The 20,958-nt window shown below is 53.3% G+C and overlaps 1 protein-coding gene across 1 annotated transcript in view; it reads left to right on the forward strand.

The window, feature by feature from the left end:
* ZNF618 (zinc finger protein 618) overlaps nucleotides 1–20,958 on the forward strand; it is a 76,356-nt gene that overhangs the window by 24,048 nt on the left and 31,350 nt on the right. Inside the window, exons 3-5 of the mRNA XM_023746032.1 lie at nucleotides 11,670–11,929; nucleotides 20,205–20,286; nucleotides 20,412–20,434. Of these exons, the coding sequence (XP_023601800.1) occupies nucleotides 11,670–11,929; nucleotides 20,205–20,286; nucleotides 20,412–20,434 (365 nt within the window). The remainder of the gene's footprint in view (nucleotides 1–11,669; nucleotides 11,930–20,204; nucleotides 20,287–20,411; nucleotides 20,435–20,958) is intronic.

Below are 20,958 nucleotides of genomic sequence, written 5' to 3' on the forward strand. Positions count from 1 at the left end.
CTCGGATCTCCCCCTTGGGCCCTTTGAGCAAGTCAAGAAACTTCCGGTGAAGCTGTGACTATCAGTTCAGAGCGTCCAGAAGTCCTGCCTTGTCCTGAAGAAGCGCAGACTTGGGAACGGTCACTAGGATGATCTGACTTCTTGAGGTCCTTAATGACAAAGGCCCTTGATCTGAGAAAGCAACCTGGAAAATTTCCAGAACCTCATCGTCTGTCTGGCTCTGCCAGCGGAGGAGAAACATCCTCACCCTCGGCTTCAGCTTCCTCCAGGTCCCACGCAACACATGATGGTTAGGAATGCCAGTGTATGCCAAGGCCACCTTGATCACCCCCGCCTTCCCCTCCGGTAGGGAGTGGCTTGGCTCTCCTCTTCATCGCAGCTCCTTTTGTTCCGATCGGGCCTAAAAACCCCTCCTACGCACATTCATGAATACTCCATCCATGGCCTACAAGCTCATCTTTTTCATAGTTTCACCAAACTTTTCATATTTTGTCTGGCAAGATCTTGGTAAAGATGGGAGGAAAAAAACGAACATTATTTGAGTCCTACTATGTGTGTGGTGCCATGCTGGGCATCTCTGTGCTTTAATCTTCTCCACAACCCTTAGTGGTTAGTGTTCACATCCCTGGCTTACACTGGAGGAGAGGGCGGGGTGGGCGGTTAGGGAGCTTGGCAGTGGTCCATGTATCTAGTTATCATCCCGGTACCTTGGGAGGACCTGGACTATGTAGTTAGGAGTCTCATTTGTGTGTCAGGGGGCGGGGTGCCTCTGGGCAGTGAGGGACCAGGCTGGGTCCTCCCGCTAGAGTGTGTGGACAGAGCTGCTGTGCATTACAAACCTCAGTATGTCATCAGCTGGCCTCCGGGACTGGCGGGTGGAGTGTGGAGAGGAGAGGCCAGATGTAATGCCAGGGCGGGGTGTGTGGGCACTGCCATTGGAGAGATGGCCGCTGGACAGCTCTGGGTATCACTTGTTAGTGTGGGCAGCACGTTGGAGAGGAAGTGGTCCTGTTGGGTAGGACCTTTCATTCCAAGGAGAAAGTAGCCAGAGGACTTGTACAAGGAAGGGATGGGAACTAAGTCACAGCCTCGGCAGGAAATAACGTTGGTGAAGAGGGAGTGTGTGTACATCATCCAGCGTGAGGACCAGTTTAGGGACTGCCTCACTCTTCACTGACTGAGTTACCTGCCCTCTGGGGTCTGCTTCGGACCCATGGGTGCCCCAGAAGATGCAGAACCGTGGGCATGGGCCCCCCATGACCTGTGAGTGAGTGGGTCCCACCTGGGGGAGAATTCTTGAGTCTGCAGGGTCCCGACGGATCTGAGTTGCGCCCCTGCCGGCTGACCTACTGGAAGACGAACGAAGGCTGTGCTTTCGTTGAAGACACTTAACATTTCAGTGACCTGGGCCAGCCTTGCATGTACCAGGACACCCAGGAAAGAAATTTCCAGCTTTACCCAGCGTTGCTCAAGACTCCTGCTTTTCTCTCTGTTAGGCTTACATTAACCAGGGAATTAACTCTTCATATTTAAATCCTCACGCTGTCTTTCCGAGCTGCAGTGTCGCCCAGCGTTGTGGCTGACTGACACCAACATGGAGACAATTAAGTGCCTAAGACTGATCTCAAGCTAATGGTATATTTATGCATTGTAGGCTGTTTTGAATTTCTAGACTGTTAAGAGTTGTTAAATAGGTTAATAGTTTTAATCTATTATTCTCATCTCTTCTACTTGACTATTTATTAAAATATATCAGTGATACGTGACAGAAATGGAGGTGCAGATAATTCCGAGGGTTATTAAGGCCTGTGTGGTGGCGTGCAGATTTGAAACACGGGAGGAATAGTAACTACAGACCAGACCTCATTACCAGGGTCCGTGGAAGCCGGGGTTTTGCTGCAGGTTCCCGCTGTCTGTCCTTCCAGGATAGTGGACAGACGTTTCGCCCTTTCTCCCCATTGTGATTTCTGTCCTTGCGGCCAAAGACAGGAGCCTCTTTCTAGCCAAAGGACGTGTGGGCACAGCAGCCATTTTCAAACACGTCAAGGAGAGTTGGAGGTCAGCAGTGAACACAGCTGTGCCAAGTGCTGTCTTCTGTGGCAGAGATGGGTCCCTGAATTTCAGCTTCTAGCACGTGCTCCATTCTGTCAGGATATGAACGGTGTTGGAGGGGCCTCGGGAATAGGTTCCCCATCTCTGGGAGCTTCTGGTCATTTGTTAATTTATCTGTTCATTCATTCAACAAGTTGTTGAGAAGAGAAAACAGAAATCATCCAAACGATCAAAAGCCCAAGAGCTGGAGTTGAATCGCGCTTTTGTCACTAGAAGGCTGTGCGATCAGGAAAAGTCACTCTGCGTCTCTGATCCTAGGTTTTCTTATCTGAAAACAAAACTGCCTACCCTGGGAGGCATTGTGGAGTGAGGCGCCCTGCCTGGGCACCATGGCCACGCAGTACATCTCAGCTGCCCTTGTTCTTGATTGCGTCCTTTGGGCCATCATCGCCACCATCACCAGCAGCACCTCTCACCCTGCGTGCTGGCGTATCTACATCGGGCTTTTTTCTGTTTGTATCATTCAGCAGATGTTAATGGACGTCAGCCAGGGGCCAGGCACCGGGGTGGGGGCCCTTGCCTCTGGAAGTCTCTGAGAGCCAGGTGGAATTAGTGGGCACAGTGGAGGCAGGAGCCTGTCTGAAGCAGAGGGGCATTCCCGGAACCCCTGATGTGAGACGCAGGCCCCCCGAGACCTCAGCACCCCACCCCGTCCCCTGAGGACCCAGGTCTGCCGATTGATGATAGAACGGCGACCCTGCACCCTCAGGAATTGGTGTCACTGTGCAGTATCAGATCATCACATGGTACAGTTTATATGTACATGTGTCATGTGTCAATAATATCTCAATGAAGCTGGAGGGGGAAAAGCTGGTGTCAGAGTGTTCCCAGGCTACTGGCGTTTCAGGAAGGAGGAAGAGTGTGCTGCATTGGCGGGAATTTCCATTGGGAAGGAAATAGGACTTTGACACTTTAGAAATAAGCATCACTTTTTCCATTGGCTCCTGGGGAACATCTCCGACCCGTGTTCCACGAGGGAAGGTGGGTGGGACATGGCTGCCTTCAGTTCTGAGCAGTTAAACCGTTGACATTTGGCGGGCGATATTGGAGGGAGATGCCCCGGAGGCTGCACTGGCATTGACCTTTCCAGGGCACGTGCCTTGGGTCCTTAAATGAACAGGGTGCTTACTGATCACTTCCCACATGCCAGGCACTGCTGTGGGTGCTGACATGTGACCATGAAAGACAAGACGAAGTCCCCGCCCTCTTCTAGCTCATGTTCCAGTTGGGGTGACAGACAGTGAAGAGGATGAGCGGTAACAGGAACGTTCGGTAAACAGGGCAAATACTAAGCAGAACACATCAGGCAGGGAAGGGGATTGGGGCGTCGGAGGCCCTGCATCGGCAGCCTGCACATCTCCACTGGCCCTGGGATGTTTGAGTAACAGACCTGAAGGAATGGAGAGCTCGAGCCACGGAGGCACCTGGGGAGGCAGAGAACATCCCAGACAGGAAAGTGCAGGTGCAGAGCGAGGCAGGAGCGAGCCTGTGTGCTCAGGGGACAGCTGACAGCACAGCACGGAGATGGTGCGGCCAGTGAGGAGAACGGGGTTGGGGGGGGGGGGATGTTAGCAGATGAGGTCAGCGGGCACGTGGGGCACGTCACAGAGCCCTGAGGGTCAGGTGAGGACTGTGGCTGTTACTCTGCGTGAGATGCAGAACCACAAATGGACTGTGAGCCGAAGGGTGACACGACCTGGCTTGTTTTCATAGGATCGCTCTGCCTGCTGTGTTGAACATGGATTTGGAAGCGTCAGGCCCGGGTAGGAGCAGGGAGATTGGCTATGAGGTTATTACAACAAGACAGGAGGAAGGAAGGCGGCTTGGACGAGAGTGGTGGCCGTGGGGGGTAAGGAGTGCTCAGGTTCTGGACATATTTTGAAGGTGGAGTTTATAGGATTTGCTTTTAAATTCAAGGCAAGGATAATTCCAAGGTCTGGGCCTGAGGAGCCGGAGGGATGGAATTGTTAGTGAAGGGAATGGGGAAGATTACAGCTATTCGCTGGGGGTGTCTTAGACTCAGGGGTCAGTAGGGAGAGCATAGGAGTCAGAAGAACTGTTTGTTGACTTGGGGGAGGGCCGTGGCAGCGGCTCAGTTTGGACCTGTTACGTGTGGGTGCTGGTTAGGCAGTTGGTGATGCAGGTGTGGAGGTCAGGGGGCAGGTCCAAGCTGGAGATACAGTTTGTGATTCATCTTCACATAGTTAATATTTAAAAGCAGGAATCTGGACGAAGTGACTTAGGGAGTGAGTGTGGATAAAAATAGAAGAGGCTCCAGAACGGGTCCTTGGGGCATGTTGAGGTATAACAGTGGGCTGGTGAAGAGGAATCAGCAGAAGGCACAGGAGGGGCCAGCAGGTGAGAGGCCCACCGGCAAGCACAGAACCAAGTGAGGAAAGAGTTGGACGGAGGAGAGAGGGGGGCTCTCGTCAAAGAACGGGTTCAATGAGGAGCGAGAAGGGACCATTGGATTGAGGAGCATGGCCGTCCCAGGAAGTCTTGGGAAGGAAGAACAGCTCTGGGAGACTGGGGGAGGCAACAACCTCATCGGACTTAGGAAGCATTGCCAAGGAGGGGGTCCACCGACATCTACAAATAGATAGTCATTTGCACTCAGATCCTTGGGTGGTAGGCCGATGGGTAGAGTGGGAGCATTGGCCAGTGGTCAGCCCCTGCAGCAGAGTAAACACAGCCCCCGCAGTCGTGGTTGGATGTGCGTTCATTCATTGAACACCCCACGCAGCCATGCGTTCCTGGAGAGTGTGCTTAAGCACAGCGTGAGGCCAGTTAACCCTCATTCCTAATGACTGGAGTCTTTAATGAAGTTGTATTCTAGAGGGAGCTAACCGAGTCATTATTTACACGCTGTGACTAGAGATTTCCCCCTCTACATTGTTTCAGGTGGTTAAAGTAGAGGTAGCCTTTGGAGGGGGTGGGGCGTCCTCAGGCTGAGTCTTGGGGTGCGATGGATGCACTGCTCCCCATCCTGTGCCAGGAGACAGGCGCACCTGCTGCATAGAGGTCCAGCCCACTCAGTGTGCAGATGAGAAAGCTGAGTGCAGCAGGCATGAGCGTTTTTGGTGGAGAGATGTGGGCATTGTACCCAGGAACGAAGTTGTCTGACTCCTGAGACTCTTCCTCCAACATGGCCAGAAATGACGATTGTCCTCGGGCCTCAAATCTACTGATTTGTTATTTGGTTGCATGGTCTCTGGCTGCAGAGTTTTGTGGGACCGGTTCCCTCCTGGAGCTGGAAGAATTGTTTCCAGAACAAACTCATCCCTGGAAGTTGTGAGACCTCAGGCATGCCATTCGCTCCCGGTGTTGATGGCGTCCCTGCTGTGCACCAGGCCTGTGCACAAGGAGCACGTGGATGTGAAGAGGGCTGTTCTCCCTCTGGACCACAGGGCTCTTGTGAGCGCCAGATGGGATGGGGTGGGTCTAAGCACTTGGAGGGCCATCTGGTAACACCCAGAAGAAGGGAGTTGCTCTGAAACCTCCCCAGGCAGGCTCTCTGGGTACATTGGACTGGCCAGATGCAATAACAGGGACGAGTAGGAGCGAAGCAAAAGGAAACTGAGGGTCGTGGAGGGCAGTGGTTTACAGACTTAACCACTTGGAGCTATTTCTTCAGATGTAGTCGGATGTAGTGTATCAGTTTCCTGCTGTGACAAATTACCACCAACTGGGTGGCTTAAACCAGCAGAAGTTTGTTCTCTCACAGTTCTGGAGGCCCGACGTCCAAAAGCAAGGTGTCGACAGGGTCACAGGTCTCCGGGCTTCGGGGAGAATCTTCTCTTTGCCTCTTCCAGCCTCTGGTGGCTGCGGCATTCCTTGACTTCGAGCTGCATCACTCCCATCCCTCCCTGTGGCCATGCTGCCGCCGCCCCCTTCTCTGTGTCTATCATCTGTGTCTGTCCACTCTCCTGTGTGTCCCTTTAAGGCAGGGTGGGGAACCTTTCTTCTGCCAAGGGCCATTTGAATATGTATAACATCATTCGAGAACCATACAAAATTATCAACTTAAAAATTACCCTGTGCTGGGCGGCGTGGCTCTGTGGTTGAGCATCGACCTATGAACCAGTAGGTCACAGTTTGACTCCTGATCAGAGCACATGCCCAGATTGTAGGTTCGATCCCCAGTGTGGGGGTGTGCAGGAGGCAGCCGATCAATGATTCTCTCCCATCGTTGATGTTCCTATCTCTCTCTCTCCCTCCCTCTCCCTTCCTCTCTGAAATCAATAAAAATATATTTTAAAAAATAACCTGCTATATTTGGTCAAGCATTTAATTAACTCACCCCTAATGCGTTGGCAGGGCCAGACCCAATGATTTCGTGGGCCTTATGTGGCCAGCGGGCTGGATGCTCCCACCCCTGCTTTAAGGATTTCTCAATGCCTGTGGGCCCACCCAGATAATCCAGAATGATCTCATCTCAAAATCCTCAATTATTTACATCTACAAAGAACCTTTTTTTCTAAATAAAGTCTCATTCATAGGTTCTAGGGATTAGGATGTGGGCATATATTTGGGGGGGGTGGGACAGGGACACCATTTACCCCTCTACAGGGAGAAAGAAGCCAAATATGTATACATTAGACCAAGCTATGCATATCAGAGAGAGGGGGGTCTTGGAGCCCCGTTTAATACCACCCTCCTCATTCAGACTTCATGAGTGCTTTGGGGGCCACTGCTATGGAACCCCTAGGCCTTTAAGGAACACACTTTGAGAACCATCACCTTAGTGAAAGGCGAGGGCTCTTAGGGAATTCCTTGGGCAAGAACCCGCTTGGTCTGGCTTCTGTCCCAGCATTCTGGCATGAGGAGTAGCCAGCGACCGCAGACGCTATGTACTTGCTGAGAAATAGCCTCTCGGTGCCCGGCTTTAGATTCTATGTTGAAGTGTGACTCGGGCTAAATATAAAATTCATGGCATATCTTGAGCAACTATTTTGTAGTTATCTATATATAAATCTGTTTTACAGAGACACAAATAGAATAGATTGTGGAGTGTCAGCGTGTAGATGGATTCCGAGTGCTTTTCACTAATATACCTAATGATTCGTGCTGAGAATATCCAAGGGCTCCACTGTACATTTAAATGGATATAATTAAAATAATGAGCTCTATTTTAAAAAATGATAGATGAGAAAAAAAAATTTTTGCAGAAGTTGGAAGGAGCTGCGCCACTAATTCAAAGTGATGTAAGTACTCCTGCGATTCCGTTGTTACGAGGACGCCTAATTAAATGCAAAGCAGCCGAGAAAAGCAACATTTGGGCTTGTAAATCTGAAGCATGAAGCCGTGTCCTCCGCACAGCAAGGCCTCAGGGGTGTCACATGTAAGGGAGCGTATGTTGTGTGCCACGGTGCCTGTGGGTGAGAGGATGGCTCACATGGCTCCCAGTGTAAAGTGCAGGAATCGCCTGTGCAGGGCGGAGGGGACATTCAGAGAGAGGTTCTAACTGCATCTCCAGTGAGCAGGGCAGGCTCCCGGAGGTGGGGATGTCATCCTCGTAATGACAGCTGCCATCCATGGAAACCTCTCTGCCGGCTCCTGGCTCATCTGCCCCCGTCCTGGCAAGGATTGTGGTCCCCCTTTAATAGAGAAGGAAACTGAGGCCCAGAGAAGGGAACCCTTTGCCCCAGGTCACTGGGTGAATGGATGCCCGGCCTTTCTGACTCCCAACAGCTCCTCCCTCTCAGCAGGACGTCATGATGCTAGTGAGGTCCTGGAGAGCAGAAAGGGACACTGAGTCCGTTCAGATAGCACGATCAAGTGCTCACAGGACTCAGGCTGAGCTTCCGAACACGGCCAGTGAAGGAAGGGCTGAGGTAAGGGGGCCCAGTGTGTGCCCTGCCCTTCCCTGCCCTGCCCTTCCCATAACCTCCGCTGTGGGGAACACTGGCAGGTTGGACACCCGCTCCAGTGGGCCTCTTTGCTGGTCTTGGGAAGCTGTGCTCAGGGCGGCCAGGGTTGGGACCAGCGAGGGCCAAGCCAGGGAGAGTCCTCAGCTGCCTGCCCAGCACCCCCACCCACCCCCTGACCTGTGGGCTGTCTTCTTGCTGGATTGGCATTAAGGTCAGACAGACCCTGGCTTCCAACCTCAGAGCAGGCACGATTGGCTGACCATGAGCGCCCACGTGGTCTTAGCTAGGGAATGGGGATTTCAGCCACTTCTTTCACCAGTTCCCACCAGCATGATCATCTCTATGAGTTGATTTAGACAAGGTCCTGGATTTACATTTTTGCAGTTGATCCTCACAAGGCCTTTTGAGTAGGTGTGGGGACTCCGCTTCATGGATATGCAAACAGGCTCAGAGAGGGTCGGGGGCTCGCTCAGCGTCACCAGGCAGGCAGCGATAGAGTTGGGATTTGAACTCCTGTCTGTCTACCTCTCCAGCCCCTGCACTACAGTCTATGCCATGTAAGACCCTTCCCCGCATCCTGTGCACACTCCCCTCCCCCAAGACAGTAGGTACCCATAGAACATCTCCCCTGGGGCACTGTCCCAGGCCCATGCAGATAGTGCCTTGTCCTCTCTGCATCACAGTGCTGAGGGGTGTGTGCTGTGTTTACCCATTGTATGGATGTGAAGACTGAGGCTTGGGGTGGGGATGAGTGTATGTGAAGTCACTCATGCAGAAACCCACTGCTTGGGAGGGGCAGTGCCGAAATTTGGCCCCCAGCTGATTCGACTTCAAACCCTGATGCTCTTTCCATCTCAGGTCATCACATCCCATCCTGCCAGGCCTTGAGCTAGCTTCTGCTCCAGTGCCTCAGGGCCAGGGAGCTCCCCACCCTAAGCATGCCCCTCGTTTGGCTGGCTAGCTGGCAGGAATATTCTCCCTCCTAGACCATAGCTGTCCTTGTAACTTCTCAGACCTGTTGGTCCTGGTTATGCTCCTGGGACTCCCTGAACTCAGGCTTTTTGCGGGGGGATGGAATAGGCGTGATGCCCTCCCAAGGGGGGCTCTGGACCTCACCAGAGGGACTGTAGCTCAAGATTTCTGGGAAGGCAGCAGCAGCCAAAAAGCCAGGAGCCTCCCGCCTTCCTGCTCACTCACTAGCACCTTGGCCTGACTCTGTTCGGATGCTGAAGGGCAAGAATGGTGACGTGGGGGCTGCCACGGTGCGGGGGGCAGGCTCCCTCTGGCGGTTTCTCTCCCAGTCTAAGCATGTTGCAGCGAGAGCCAGGATGCCTGCATCAATTCTTGGTTCCGCTTCTTTGTGCCCATGCGACTTTGGACAAGTTATTTCACCTTGTGCCTCAGTTTCCTCATCTGTAAAATGGAGATAATACCAGGACTGACCTCACAGGCTGTTACTGAGGGTAAGAGGAGTCCGTGTGTTAGAACAGTGCCTGGTAGATAGGACACTTTATTGAAATGTTTCTTAAATCAATAAAGGAAATGAATGCTGAGAGGATTGAATCATCCAGTTTTACATTTCCCACCGAGGAGAAGGGCATGAGGTCAGGCAGTGTCTGGCCGTGATGTACCAGGCACATGAGGAGGCGTCACTGGGCCCACCGGGTGCCGAAGATGTGCTAACAGTTTGCCATTATTAATAATAGTAATGGTGGCCATGTCTTGAGAGTGGTTGCAGGCCAGGCACTGTGCTCGTGTTTTTCAAGCCTTGGTTGATTAAAACCCATGTGAGAACCACGTTAGCTCTATTTTGCAGATGTGAAGCTGAAACTCAGAGGTTCGGTAGCTGGCTCACGTCACACCGGAAGTGACGGACTCCATAGCTCTTGCCAGTGGCTGGTGTCCCTTCTGCCTACCTTTTCATTCCTATCCGGTTCGTCTGAGTCCTGGCCTCCTGTATTAGTCAACTTAGGCTGCCATAACGAAGTACCATAGGCTGGACACCTTCTCCCAGTTCTGGAGGCTGGAAGTCTGAGATCGGGGCCCAGCAGGGTTGGGAGCTGGTGAGGACCCTCTTCCTAGCTTCCACCTTCTCTGTGTCCTCACACAGTGGGGACAGAGTCAGAGAAAGAGGAGTCCCTCTGTCTCTCTCCTGAGGCCACAGTCCTGTCATAGGGCCTCACCCTTCTGGCCTTATTTAACCTTAATTACCTTGTTGAGATCCTCTCTCCAGATACAGTCACACTGGGGATTAGGACTTCACCATGTGATTTGGGGTGTTGAGGACACAATTTAGTGTATAGCACCTTCAGTGGCCTTTCTCTGCCCCCATGTTAGTTAGGGGCTCTCTCTCTCTCTCTCTCTCTCTCTCTCTCTCTCTCTCTCTCCCTCCCTCTCTCTCTCTCTCTTTCTCTCTCTCTCTCTCTCTCTCTCTCTCTCTCTCTCTCTCTCTCTCTCTCTCTCTCCCCTCACTTTCTTCACCCTGGACAGAGCTGGGAGGGACAGAGATGTGATAAAACCCATGCTGTTGTGATAGGTGAAGCTGGAGCCCAGAGAGGAGAAGGGTCTTGTCCAAAGTCACACAGCAAGTCCACTGTGGGTCCTGGATCAGAACCTGGGTCCCTGCTTCCCTGTTGGTATGCCAGTGGGTCTTGCCCGAGCGGGCCTGGAGTCTGGGCCTTGAAGATCGCCCTGCAGACGCTTCTCTGGAGCAGTGGAGGAGGCTGGCTGTGGCCAGGGCAGCAGCCCCGGGCCTGGAATCTGACTCGATTTCCCAGTTTGTGCACATCTTGGCTTCCCCACCTCAGAAGCAGGAGCAGTGGTGACAGTCTCCTGCCAGGAGCATGAGCGAGTCCTTATGATAACACCGTTCAGGAGTGAATAGCAGGGACCGCGCTTCATGCCGTGACCTGCCACCAGTCTTGTGTGTGGCCCAGGGCCAGTCACAGCTCTGCTCCAGGCCCCCGTGTCCACCTGGCCTGCCCGCCTCAGTACTGAGCTCTTACCTGGAGGATGTTTTCTGATATTTGAAGAGCCACTTAGAGGCCAGTGTGTTGGGCGCCAAGTGTTGGCTCCAGGACATCTCAACCGAGTGAGCCTCGCTGGCTTCTAGTTTCTCCGTCTGTGACACTGGAGAGGGAAGAGCTTGGATGAGGTCTCTAGGCCTCCTGCCAAGGAGCGCAGAGAACAGCACCAGACACTTCGCACATCGAACCACGTACACGCTTGCCACTCCTTGTGCGGAAGGAGAATTAGCAGCGCCAGTGTCGGGGCGCTGGTTAGAAACGTAGAATCTCAGGCCAAACCCTGACCTGCTGAACCGGAATCTGCGTTTTGCCAAGATTCTCAGCTGATTTATGTGAAGCTTGAGAAGTTATTTCCATCAGCCAGAGCCAGTTTCAGGAGTTCCTGGGCACAGGTATACCTCTTTAGACCCCAGCTTCCCCATCTGTAAAATGGGTGGTGGTGGAGCCAGGCTAGCCCAGTATTTTCAAACTGTGTTCCTGGGAGCCCCAGGGTTCCCCGAAGGACCCTCAGGGGCAGCCATGGCCATGTGCTTCAAGGAGAGGTTCACGTGACAGATGGGTCTGTAGCTAAAGATTGTGCCGCCCCCTGGGCTGGTGGGCCCCCAGGTGGCCCTGGGGGTGGGCATGGGGTCCACTCTGAACAGACTCTCTTCTTCCCCAGGGAGCGCTTGAAGCGCAGCCAGAAGAGCGCCAAGGTGGAGGGGCCGGAGCCCGTGCCGGCCGAGGCCTCGCTGAGTGCCGAGCAGGGAACGATGACGGAGGTGAAGGTGAAGACAGAGGTGCCCGACGACTACATCCAGGAGGTGATCTGGCAGGGCGAGGCCAAGGAGGAGAGCAAGGTGGTCAGCAAGGATGGGACCGGCGACGTTCCCGCCGAGATCTGCGTGGTGATCGGCGGCGTCCGCAACCAGCAGACCCTCGGTGAGTGCTTGCCCTGAGGGGGTTGGGGCTGGGCCCAGAGTCCTGGGCAGTGAAGGCCCCAGATCTCTGCCCCTCCTGGCCGAGAGCCTGTGGTGGCTGCCCTCTGCCCTCGAGGAAAGAACTGGTCTCCTTAGACTTCTCTCTGCCAGCACAGCTCTAGTCCAGAGCTCTCCTCTCTCCACCTGACGTGACAAAACACCACGCATCCTTTGAGACTTTAAGTCAAATGCCTGGAACATTCTGCGGACCAGTGAGTCCCTCATGCGCGGGGCTCCCATGCCCCAGGGGGGTCTAGCGCAGCCTGCGTTGCCTGGTGTCCCAAATGCCTGTCGGTATTTCCACCTCCTCTGCTGGACTGGAGGCTCCCGGGGCAGCTCCCAGTGCAGGTCCTGCTCAGAGCAGATGCTCAGTCAGGACCGGATGGGGGACGGACTGGTACCTTCTACCCCTGCCTCTTCTGATCTGGGCCGGGCTCAGAGGAGCTCTGTGGAAACAAGCTTCTTAGAAATCGTCACTCCCCTCGCTTCCCAGCCTGAGCCAGGGGATACCCCTCGGGCTGCCTGCGTTCCTGCCAGGCTCTCCGAGGCCCCGCAGATATGTTTATTTAGCACAAGGAGGGATGAGCCAGGCAGGCAGGTGGTGGGGACCGAGTCCAGCTGGAGCGCCCACACCCCGCGTGCAGAGGGGGCTCGCTCTTCAGCTGCTGCCAACTGTAATTGGTGGGGAGACAGGCTCAGTGTGGCCAGCTCTCTGGGCGTACCGCATGCCAGAAGTGAGAATTTTCATGTGAATTCCTTTGGCTTTAAATGTTGGCAACTAAATGTTCCAAACAAAACATGTCTGTGGGTCAGAGTCATTCCATGGGCCAGAAGTTTGCAAACCTAAGTCTGTAAGATAAAGTCCACATGCCCCGACCTGGCATCGAGGCCTCGCCTGGTCTGTTTCGGAGTGCCTTCCTGCTCGCTTCCCACGTTCAGTGTGTTCTTAGAAGTTCTTAAGAAGTTCTGCCATCTCCCTCTCCTCTGCCGGTCCTTCCTGGTCCAGCTCTAACTCCTTCCTGACTTCTAGGCTCACGTCCAAGGTGGGGAACTTCCCCTGTGTCTGTTTCCCCAAGTTTGGCTCAAGTCCTGTTGCCTTATCTTTCCAACCTTGGGAATGAGCCTGGAACTCCCTATGCTACCTGTTCCTTTGTTGGTTGCGGCCACCATCAGCCCCCCCTGGCCATTGTGGCATCCCGCTAACAACCATGCCTTTGTGTCTCCCTGCCTTCACCTGCTCTCCTTTCTGGCTGCCAGGGGCCTAGGCCAAAGCAGGACACTGAGCATGTCACGCCCTGATTCTAAACTTGATATTCCCCACTGTGTCTAGGGGATAGCACCAAGAATCTCCATAACCTGAGCCTTTGAGCCTCATTTCTTATTTCTGATCTTTCCGGACCTTTCACTCCAGTGCAGTCTGTTCTGCAGCATTTCCTGCCCTTTCCCCTTGCTGTTCCCTCTTCCCGAATGCCTTTGGCCATTTCCTCATGCCCCAATCCAACCCATCCTTCAAGGCCAACTATATTGCCACCTCCTCCCAGAAGCCTTCTTTGATTTCTTCTGGTCAGAAGTGGTGTGTTTCTACCCTGTCTCTCACTGGGGCACTTCTCATTAGAGGTGCCCGGTCCATGCTCATCTGCCACAAGGTGAGGAACTCTTGGAAGTGGAGCTCCAGGACCTGTCAGGTCTACGTTCCTATGCTCTCCTAGCAAAGTCCTAGCGTCTAGGAAGCAGGGCTGACATTGGTGCTGAAACTGTCAGGATGGGGCGAGGTTATGCCACAGAAATGAAGATCCCAAAAGTGAAAAAGCAATCTTGGTAGCTAAAAACCACAAAAGTTTATTTCTCAGTCACACTACATGTCCATTGTGGCTGAGCTAGGGGCTCCACTCTGCTCTGGACGTAGGCTAAAAGCCACCATTGTAGGGAATGCTGCCATCCTGTGTCAGAGGGAGAGAAAACTCTGAGGGGACTCACACTGGCAGTTAACCTGCTGCGACCGGAAGTGAGAAGTGCTAACTCCATGCAGTCGGGGGCCAGAGCTAGTGACGTGGCCTGCCCAACCTCGGGGAGGCCGGGAAATGCACGCTAGCGTGTGACAGAAGGAGGATGAACCCGAGATATCGGTGAAGAGCGTGAGGGACTTAGCCCAGTGCCCTATGAGAGAAGACTCTTTTCAGGGCCTGTGTCTGGCCTCCATCCGTCAGTGTTCATTCCCCAAGGCTGAGCACTGTTAGCCACTAGATGTGTTAGTTAACCTGGTTAACCAAGGAGAGGACATGTCCTTGTTCACATGGGGGGAGGGGGCGGTGTTTTAAGACTCATTGGACCCAGTAGCTCTTTATGCCCTTCACCAGGAGCTGCCCAGAAAGGTAGTTGAATTTGAATCTTGGGATGGAACTGGCAGTCTGGATTCAGCAGGGAAAGCCTGGAGCAGCTATGCTAGGGAAATGTGGGGAGCCCTTCCTGGGCCAGCTGCCTGCACAGTGAGAGGCCTCAGGGCCTTGGCCTCATGCCAGTCACCGTGCTGGTTTCCCTTGGCCTCGCTGTGCCGCGGTGTCCTCCTCTGTTAAATGAGGCATGCTCCCTGTCCTGGCTGCTGGAGGGGTGTGGGAATCACTGTTGTGCCGCGAGAACGAACTCGTCGCCTCCGATTGGGAGTGAATCCAGGCTCTGTGGCTTAGTGGCTGTTGTGCCTTGGGCAAGTTACTTGACCTCTCTGTGCCTCAGGTTTCACTATTGCAGATTCATTGGGCTGTTTGAGGATTCAGTAAAAATGATCTATGTAAAGCGCTCAACATTGTACTTAGTAAATGGTTAGCTATTGTTAGTACTGGTATTAATAGTAAACAGTACCTCTTCAAGGGGAAGGAGTAGTAATACTTCTGCTTTTGTCCCCCAAGTGTAAGAGCTAAGCCAGTGTGACGGAGAGAAAAGAAATGGGATGGAGAAGAACCTTGTGGATGAAGTATCAGAAGACAGGGGTTCTCATGGCGCCTCGGTTTTCTCATCTGAAAACTAACTGATCCAGTCCCTGGCGCTCCTTCCAGTACCGCCTCCCTAGAATTCAGGAACTTTGAGCATCTCTGAGTTACCTGCTTTTGGCACACCCTTGTGAAAAGGTGTAAAAGCCAATCACAAGTTAGAAATGGAACCACCGTTTTAATGGAGCCCGTACCAAACAGGCCCAGGGCGCCCCCTGCTGGTCGTGGCCGCTCCTCTCGCATCCATCCAGTCCGACCTTCCTTGAGGGTGTAGTTTCTGCCAAGGGTCAGGCTCAGAGGAATGTGGCTTGGCCTCAGCACCAGGAAAGAAAAGCATGTAACAACAGCAACATACACAAACACACACACACACACACACACACACACACACAGAGATCAGTGTTAGAATTGAGCCTTTTGAACTCATCTAATCACAGGATGGCAAGTAAATTTTGTCTTGTGGGCCAAGTCCAAGTAATTGCCGCGGGCTCAGTGGAGTCTGTGTTGAAGCTTCTAAAGGGTGGCATGATTGATTATTGATGTCTGCCATGGCTGTGGACGTGGGCGGTGGGGCTACACATGCTATAGATTTGATACCCGTGTTCCCTTCATTTTATAGAAGGGCAAACGAAGGCCCTCGGAAAGAGAGCCGCCCCGAGTCACACAGCAGGTCGCTGACATTTTCTTCCACTTTGTGGAGGCCCAGCTCCTCCTCACAGCACCCCCGCCCACTCACTTCTGGAAGGGAAGGACTCCCCGGGGTCTCGCCTGGGGTGAGTGCTGGGTAGAGCCATCCCTTTAAATGAGCCTGTGCCAGGGGGCGCTGGGGTGCTTCTGCGCCTTGGAGACCAGGCGTCGTTAACGTGTGTTCTCAAGTCAGTCGGCAGGGGAGAGCGGGGCTCTGGGGAGCCAAGGGCCTCCTGAGTGCCATGCTCAGGGCTCAGAGCCCGGCTCTGTTGATGAATAGAATAGCGGTCCTGTTTGGTCGCCCGTGCCGTGCCCCGAGGGACCCTCCCATTTGCCTTCTCTCGGAGCTCCATCCCCCTTGTCACCCCCCCCCCTCCTCATGTCCTCACTGGCCCTTCGACAACCATCAGACAAACAGTGCTCCCAATGACACAGATATTATCCGAGGCATTTCCCATGGATGAGCCCAGGTCATGGACACGTGGGTGGCATTTGGCAGCTTCTCAGGCTGGGAGAGTCAGAAGGGGCGTCGGTGCCCAGGAGGCTGGCTGGCTGCCAAGCCTGCAGCGGTGGCTGCCACCTCCCTGCTGCCACCCTTGTGCTGAGAAGGGTGTCCCTCACTCTTAGAAAGCACGTCACTGCCATTGGTATGGGGCTTAGGGGCAAGACCTTGAGCTTCCCTATTTAGCGAGAAGAGCAGGGATAATGCTGACTGTGACAACTTTGTTGGATAAAACCGGAAGTGAGCTGACAACTGCCTGTTCCCTCCCGACAAGCCACAGGCAGAAGTCTTCACAGCAGCCCCTAGGAATGGCAGGACCACGCGTGAGGTTTCGGGAGCTCCTCTGTGAGGAGTGCTAATAAACGAGGGGTGACCACGGCTACTCCCCAGTTCCGCATCCATGGCCTCGCCAGTTGATCACTGCATACTGTCCCAACGATGCACCTCAGAATCCTCGTTAACACAGGATACCGAGAAGTCACGGCCGCTCTGCCAGAATGGAAAAATCTGAAGTAGAAAACCGCTTGCCGTCCTTGACTTAGATGGTGAGGACAAAGCGAGCTGGGTTTGCAGCGATCAGGACCTCCGGCCCACGGAACTTTTTCTGGTTCAGGGAGAGAAGCATGCCCAGTCCCATCGGGTGGTCAGAATGTCTGCCGAGCAGTGGGTGCTCCTTTCTGTGCTGTGAGACTGTGGGTCCTTCATCCAGAGAGGTTCCACGTGAAGGAGCCCAGGGAGAGCCCCCGGTGCCTGGAGACCTGGTGGGTGGTCCAGGGCTTCCCTCGTGGTTGAGGAGCCCACGGAGGGAGCAAGTGACCAGCTGGGCTCTTCCTCAGCGGAGGGGTGTGGGCCAACAGATTATTCCAGAGAGTTAACTAACTCAGTGTAGGGAGGAGCCTCATGGCAGAGCTAAGGGCTGTTTGTATGGGGAGCGGGGCTGTGGGCCGGGGAGATGATAGAATCTATAAGTATTTTGGTGAAAGGGGATGGAGCAGACACATCCCAAGCAGCCCCAGCCAATCTGAGGTAGTTACCAGGAGGTGATTTCAACTCAGTAAAAGGAAGGACTTGGTGATTATGGGAACTATAACCAGATATAGACCTGTGAGGGAGGGAGTTCCCTGGAGGTGGGTCAGCAGAGAGGGTCACTGTAGGGGTGCAGGAGGGGGAGTCAGGGATCACCTGGGAAAATGGCTCCTGCAAGGATGTTTCTAGGCAGCGAGCTGTGAGCACCAAGGAGTGGAGGTGTTTCCACACATACACAGGGCTGCCTGGGGAAAAAGGGCAGGAGGAGGAGGAGGAGGAGGAAGAAGAAGAAGAGGAAGGGGCCTCAGCTTTGGAAGGAGCAGCAGAAGAGCAGACAGCCATTCAGACAAGGCCACATGAGTTTGGTCTGTGACAAACCCAGCAGCCAAGGTGCCAGGTCCTGCTTCCAAGTGCCAGCTGATAGTTAGTTTCCTGTTTCAACAGGCTGTTGGCGGGCTTGGCGCCGGAGCTTGCCAGAACCAACACTCAGCTCTTTGCTGAGCCACCCAGAAAGGAGGGGTTTGGCACCGTCCCAGGTGCATCTTGTCTCTGCTGAAGACTGTTCATTGGGATGTCCAAGGTGGGAAGGGGATCCCAGTTGGAGGGTCCCCATTGGCAAAGGCCCTAAGGCTCTAAGCCAAGAGCCTCAGTGTGTGCCCTGCTATGGGGCCTTGGACAGACCCCTCAACCTCTCTGAGCCATACTGTCTTGGTTGATCAGTGAGTATAATAGAATCTGCCGGTAGGTTCACTGGGAGCAGAGTGAAGTAATAGGCATGAAAGTGTTTTTAAGGGGGACAGGGGAGCACTTGAGATCTTGCTTCTTGGCATGTCATCAGGTAGCTCAAATAAATTCAAATAATCTCTTATTAAGAAGTGGCGGGGGGTCGGGGGGCGACAAAATGCAAAACAGATACCAGTGGGATTAGCCGAAGCCTCAGACACATCTGGGGTTACTCTGGAATGATAAAAATCTAAAGGACCTTTGGCTTCACACTTCTTTTGTTCAGCATCTCCTACAAGAGTTTTGAGAAACGATATTCTCTTTCACATTTTTGTGTTGACATCTCACATTTTAATCCAACATTTACGTAATCACAAAGGGTATAATTTCTGGCATATTGTGTAAAAATGTGGCATTTGAAATAAAACTGTGAACCACTCTTTTAAATGTAGCCAAGATAACCCAAACCCCACTGCTACTCGTATCTGCCATCATCCATTTATGAAACCTATGAACAGGCCCATCTTTAACAGTCAGAAATTTTACATCTTTTCTTTTTCTCCTTGAACTCATATTTCCAGTCCACTTCCCTCACAGGACTTTATCCTAATGTAATATATTTTTTTATGCTTGAGAGTCTTTTATTGATCACTGTTTCACACTCATCTCCCACAACAAGATGTATGTAAATTGAAATTTCTAAAAAATATGTTGGGATCATAAAGCTCTATATTTTAAAACATTTTCTTCCCCAGATCGAGTTGTTATCAGCATACAATTTGCCAAAAACAAATTTAGAGCGATCGTAAATGTACAAGGAAAATGTTATCGAAAATACACCTTTTCATAAAACGGATGGGCTTTCTGTTTCAATTGGTTCATGTTTCTGTGAATTAATATTTCTTATATGTTGAATGAGACAGGATTCAGCATTAACTTAATTCCCGTGCTTCGGTTTTCGTAAGTGCGAGTGCTTAAAAGCCTGATCACATAAATCAGGAGGCAGGGAGGGGTGGTGGTTTGTATTAGCAGCGTCACTTCGTTCTTTAACTCCAAGTTGTCTGTCCAAAATGACACGTGGGCATCTCATCAGACATTATTTCTAATGGTCTCTCCACTGACAACTCCATTAGATCTTCAATTTTGTTGAGAGCTAAGACTTAGAAAGCGCTGGAATCACAAGAGGAATTGTTCCCAGTCACTAGACCCACTTCCCAAGTCCGATACCCGATGTTTCCGATCCACCTTTGCTTGGAGCCCTGGGATGATAACCGCCCACGGAGGACACACAGGGTGGAATTGGGTGGATGACAGAGCTGTCATGTCACCCAGCTGGTGTGGCTCAGTGCTTGAGCTTCGATCTATGAACCAGGAGGTCACGGTTCAATTCCCGGGCAGGTCTCCATCCCAAGTGAGGGGCGTGCATGAGTCAGCCGATCAATGATTGATTCTCTCTCATCATTGGTGTTTCTGTCTCTCTCTCCCTTCCTCTCTGAAATCAATAAAAGTATATTTTTAAAAAAAGAATTGTCTTGCCCGTAATGTGAGAGAAGGTGAAGGTGAGAGGAGAGGAGGAAGGAGAGCAGCGGAGGGGGCCCCCTGCCGGCTGCCACTGCTCTGTCATGTTGCTTCTAGGAAAAGAACATTTGGAAGTGTTTTCAACGGCCTGTGCTCCCATATTCCCAGGGGACTTGCACTCGACTTGGAAGACGCTGGTTCAGAGGACACTTGGTCTGAGGCCAAGCCCCAGGGACCCTCTGGAAACCCACACGTCCACGACTTACCTCTCCAGGCCCCCTTTCCCCAGCCCGCCCTGGGCCCAGCTCCTGTTGCATCCTAGAACCAAGCGGCTGGCTCCTCCTCAGCATTTGATCTGTAAGCAGCGGCCGCGTGATGCTCTGAGCTAACTACAGGCCTGCCCGTTGTGAGGGGCCATCCTCTCTGCCCCCACTCGTGTTTTCCTTTTCTCCTTCCCCTCTTTGGAGTTCTGCCTGCTGCATTTTGTGTGTCCCGAGATGTGTCTGAGCTTCTCTAGGGCTGGCTGGGTGCACATGGTGGAGCTGAGGGTTGCTCCCCACCTTCTCGTCCTCAGGAGACCTCTGCCCTGGTGATCACCACTTCTCCCTTCCATGGCCTCAGGATGTCTCTGCTGGGCCCTGCTGCCTCTTTGCTTACTGGGGACAAGACGGCCAATGGACGAGCCCTGCCCCTTGAGCAGAGCTAGCAGTCCCCGGAGGCATCCCCGCAGGCACCGGGGCCTCATGGCTGCCTGTATTGGGTGCTGGCTGAGCGGTCCCTTTCTTGCCTGTTTCCAGGGTCCTATGAGTGTGGAATCTGTGGCAAGAAGTACAAGTATTACAACTGTTTCCAGACCCACGTACGCGCACACCGAGGTGAGTGGTGTGCCCCTAGGCAGAGTGAGGGGGCTTCCTGTTCTCTGCCTGGTTTTCCACCTGGGCCCCTCCTGGGTGACTAGAGGCCCTGCGAGCCCCAGGCTTCTCTCTCTCTTTCTGCAGTCGGAGGGAGACCCCAGGAGGAGAGGGGGAGCTTCCTTTACTTGGGGTGGGGGGGGCAGCAGGACATGCCACCAGACTTCTGCCACCAGTGCCTCCTGCCTGCTCCTCACAGGCCTGATTTCTCCCAGAATGCTTCAGTGCTGCTCAGTGTCATCTCGCGTGCTCCCCACTACGGCCCTGGAGTGGGGGCAGGGTGGCCCTCTCCATTCTGAAGATGAGGACGCTGAAGCTGAGGGGACCGGGGACTGATGCCTGACACTCCCTGAGCCTGGCAGACAGGGAGAGAAGGCTGGGGCAGGGCCTTGACTGACGAGGGGTGGGGAGGAATGGAGAGGCTCAGTTCCTTGCCTTCTGCATTGGAGAGAGGGCCCCTGGGCATGTGGTAGTGTGTTCACCAGCCCTGCCATTGGTCCAGTGTACTCACCTCCTTCTCATTCATTCTCTCTCCCCCTCCCTCTCCCCTCCCCCCTCCCTCTTCTGCCCCTCCCCCATCGCTTCTCCCCCTCCCACTCACTCTTCCTTTTCCCTACAGACACTGAGCCACCTCAGGAGG

This window comes from Myotis lucifugus, unplaced genomic scaffold (assembly GCF_000147115.1).
Source record: "Myotis lucifugus unplaced genomic scaffold, Myoluc2.0 scaffold_620, whole genome shotgun sequence".
In the NCBI taxonomy this organism is placed as follows: Eukaryota; Metazoa; Chordata; class Mammalia; order Chiroptera; family Vespertilionidae; genus Myotis; species Myotis lucifugus.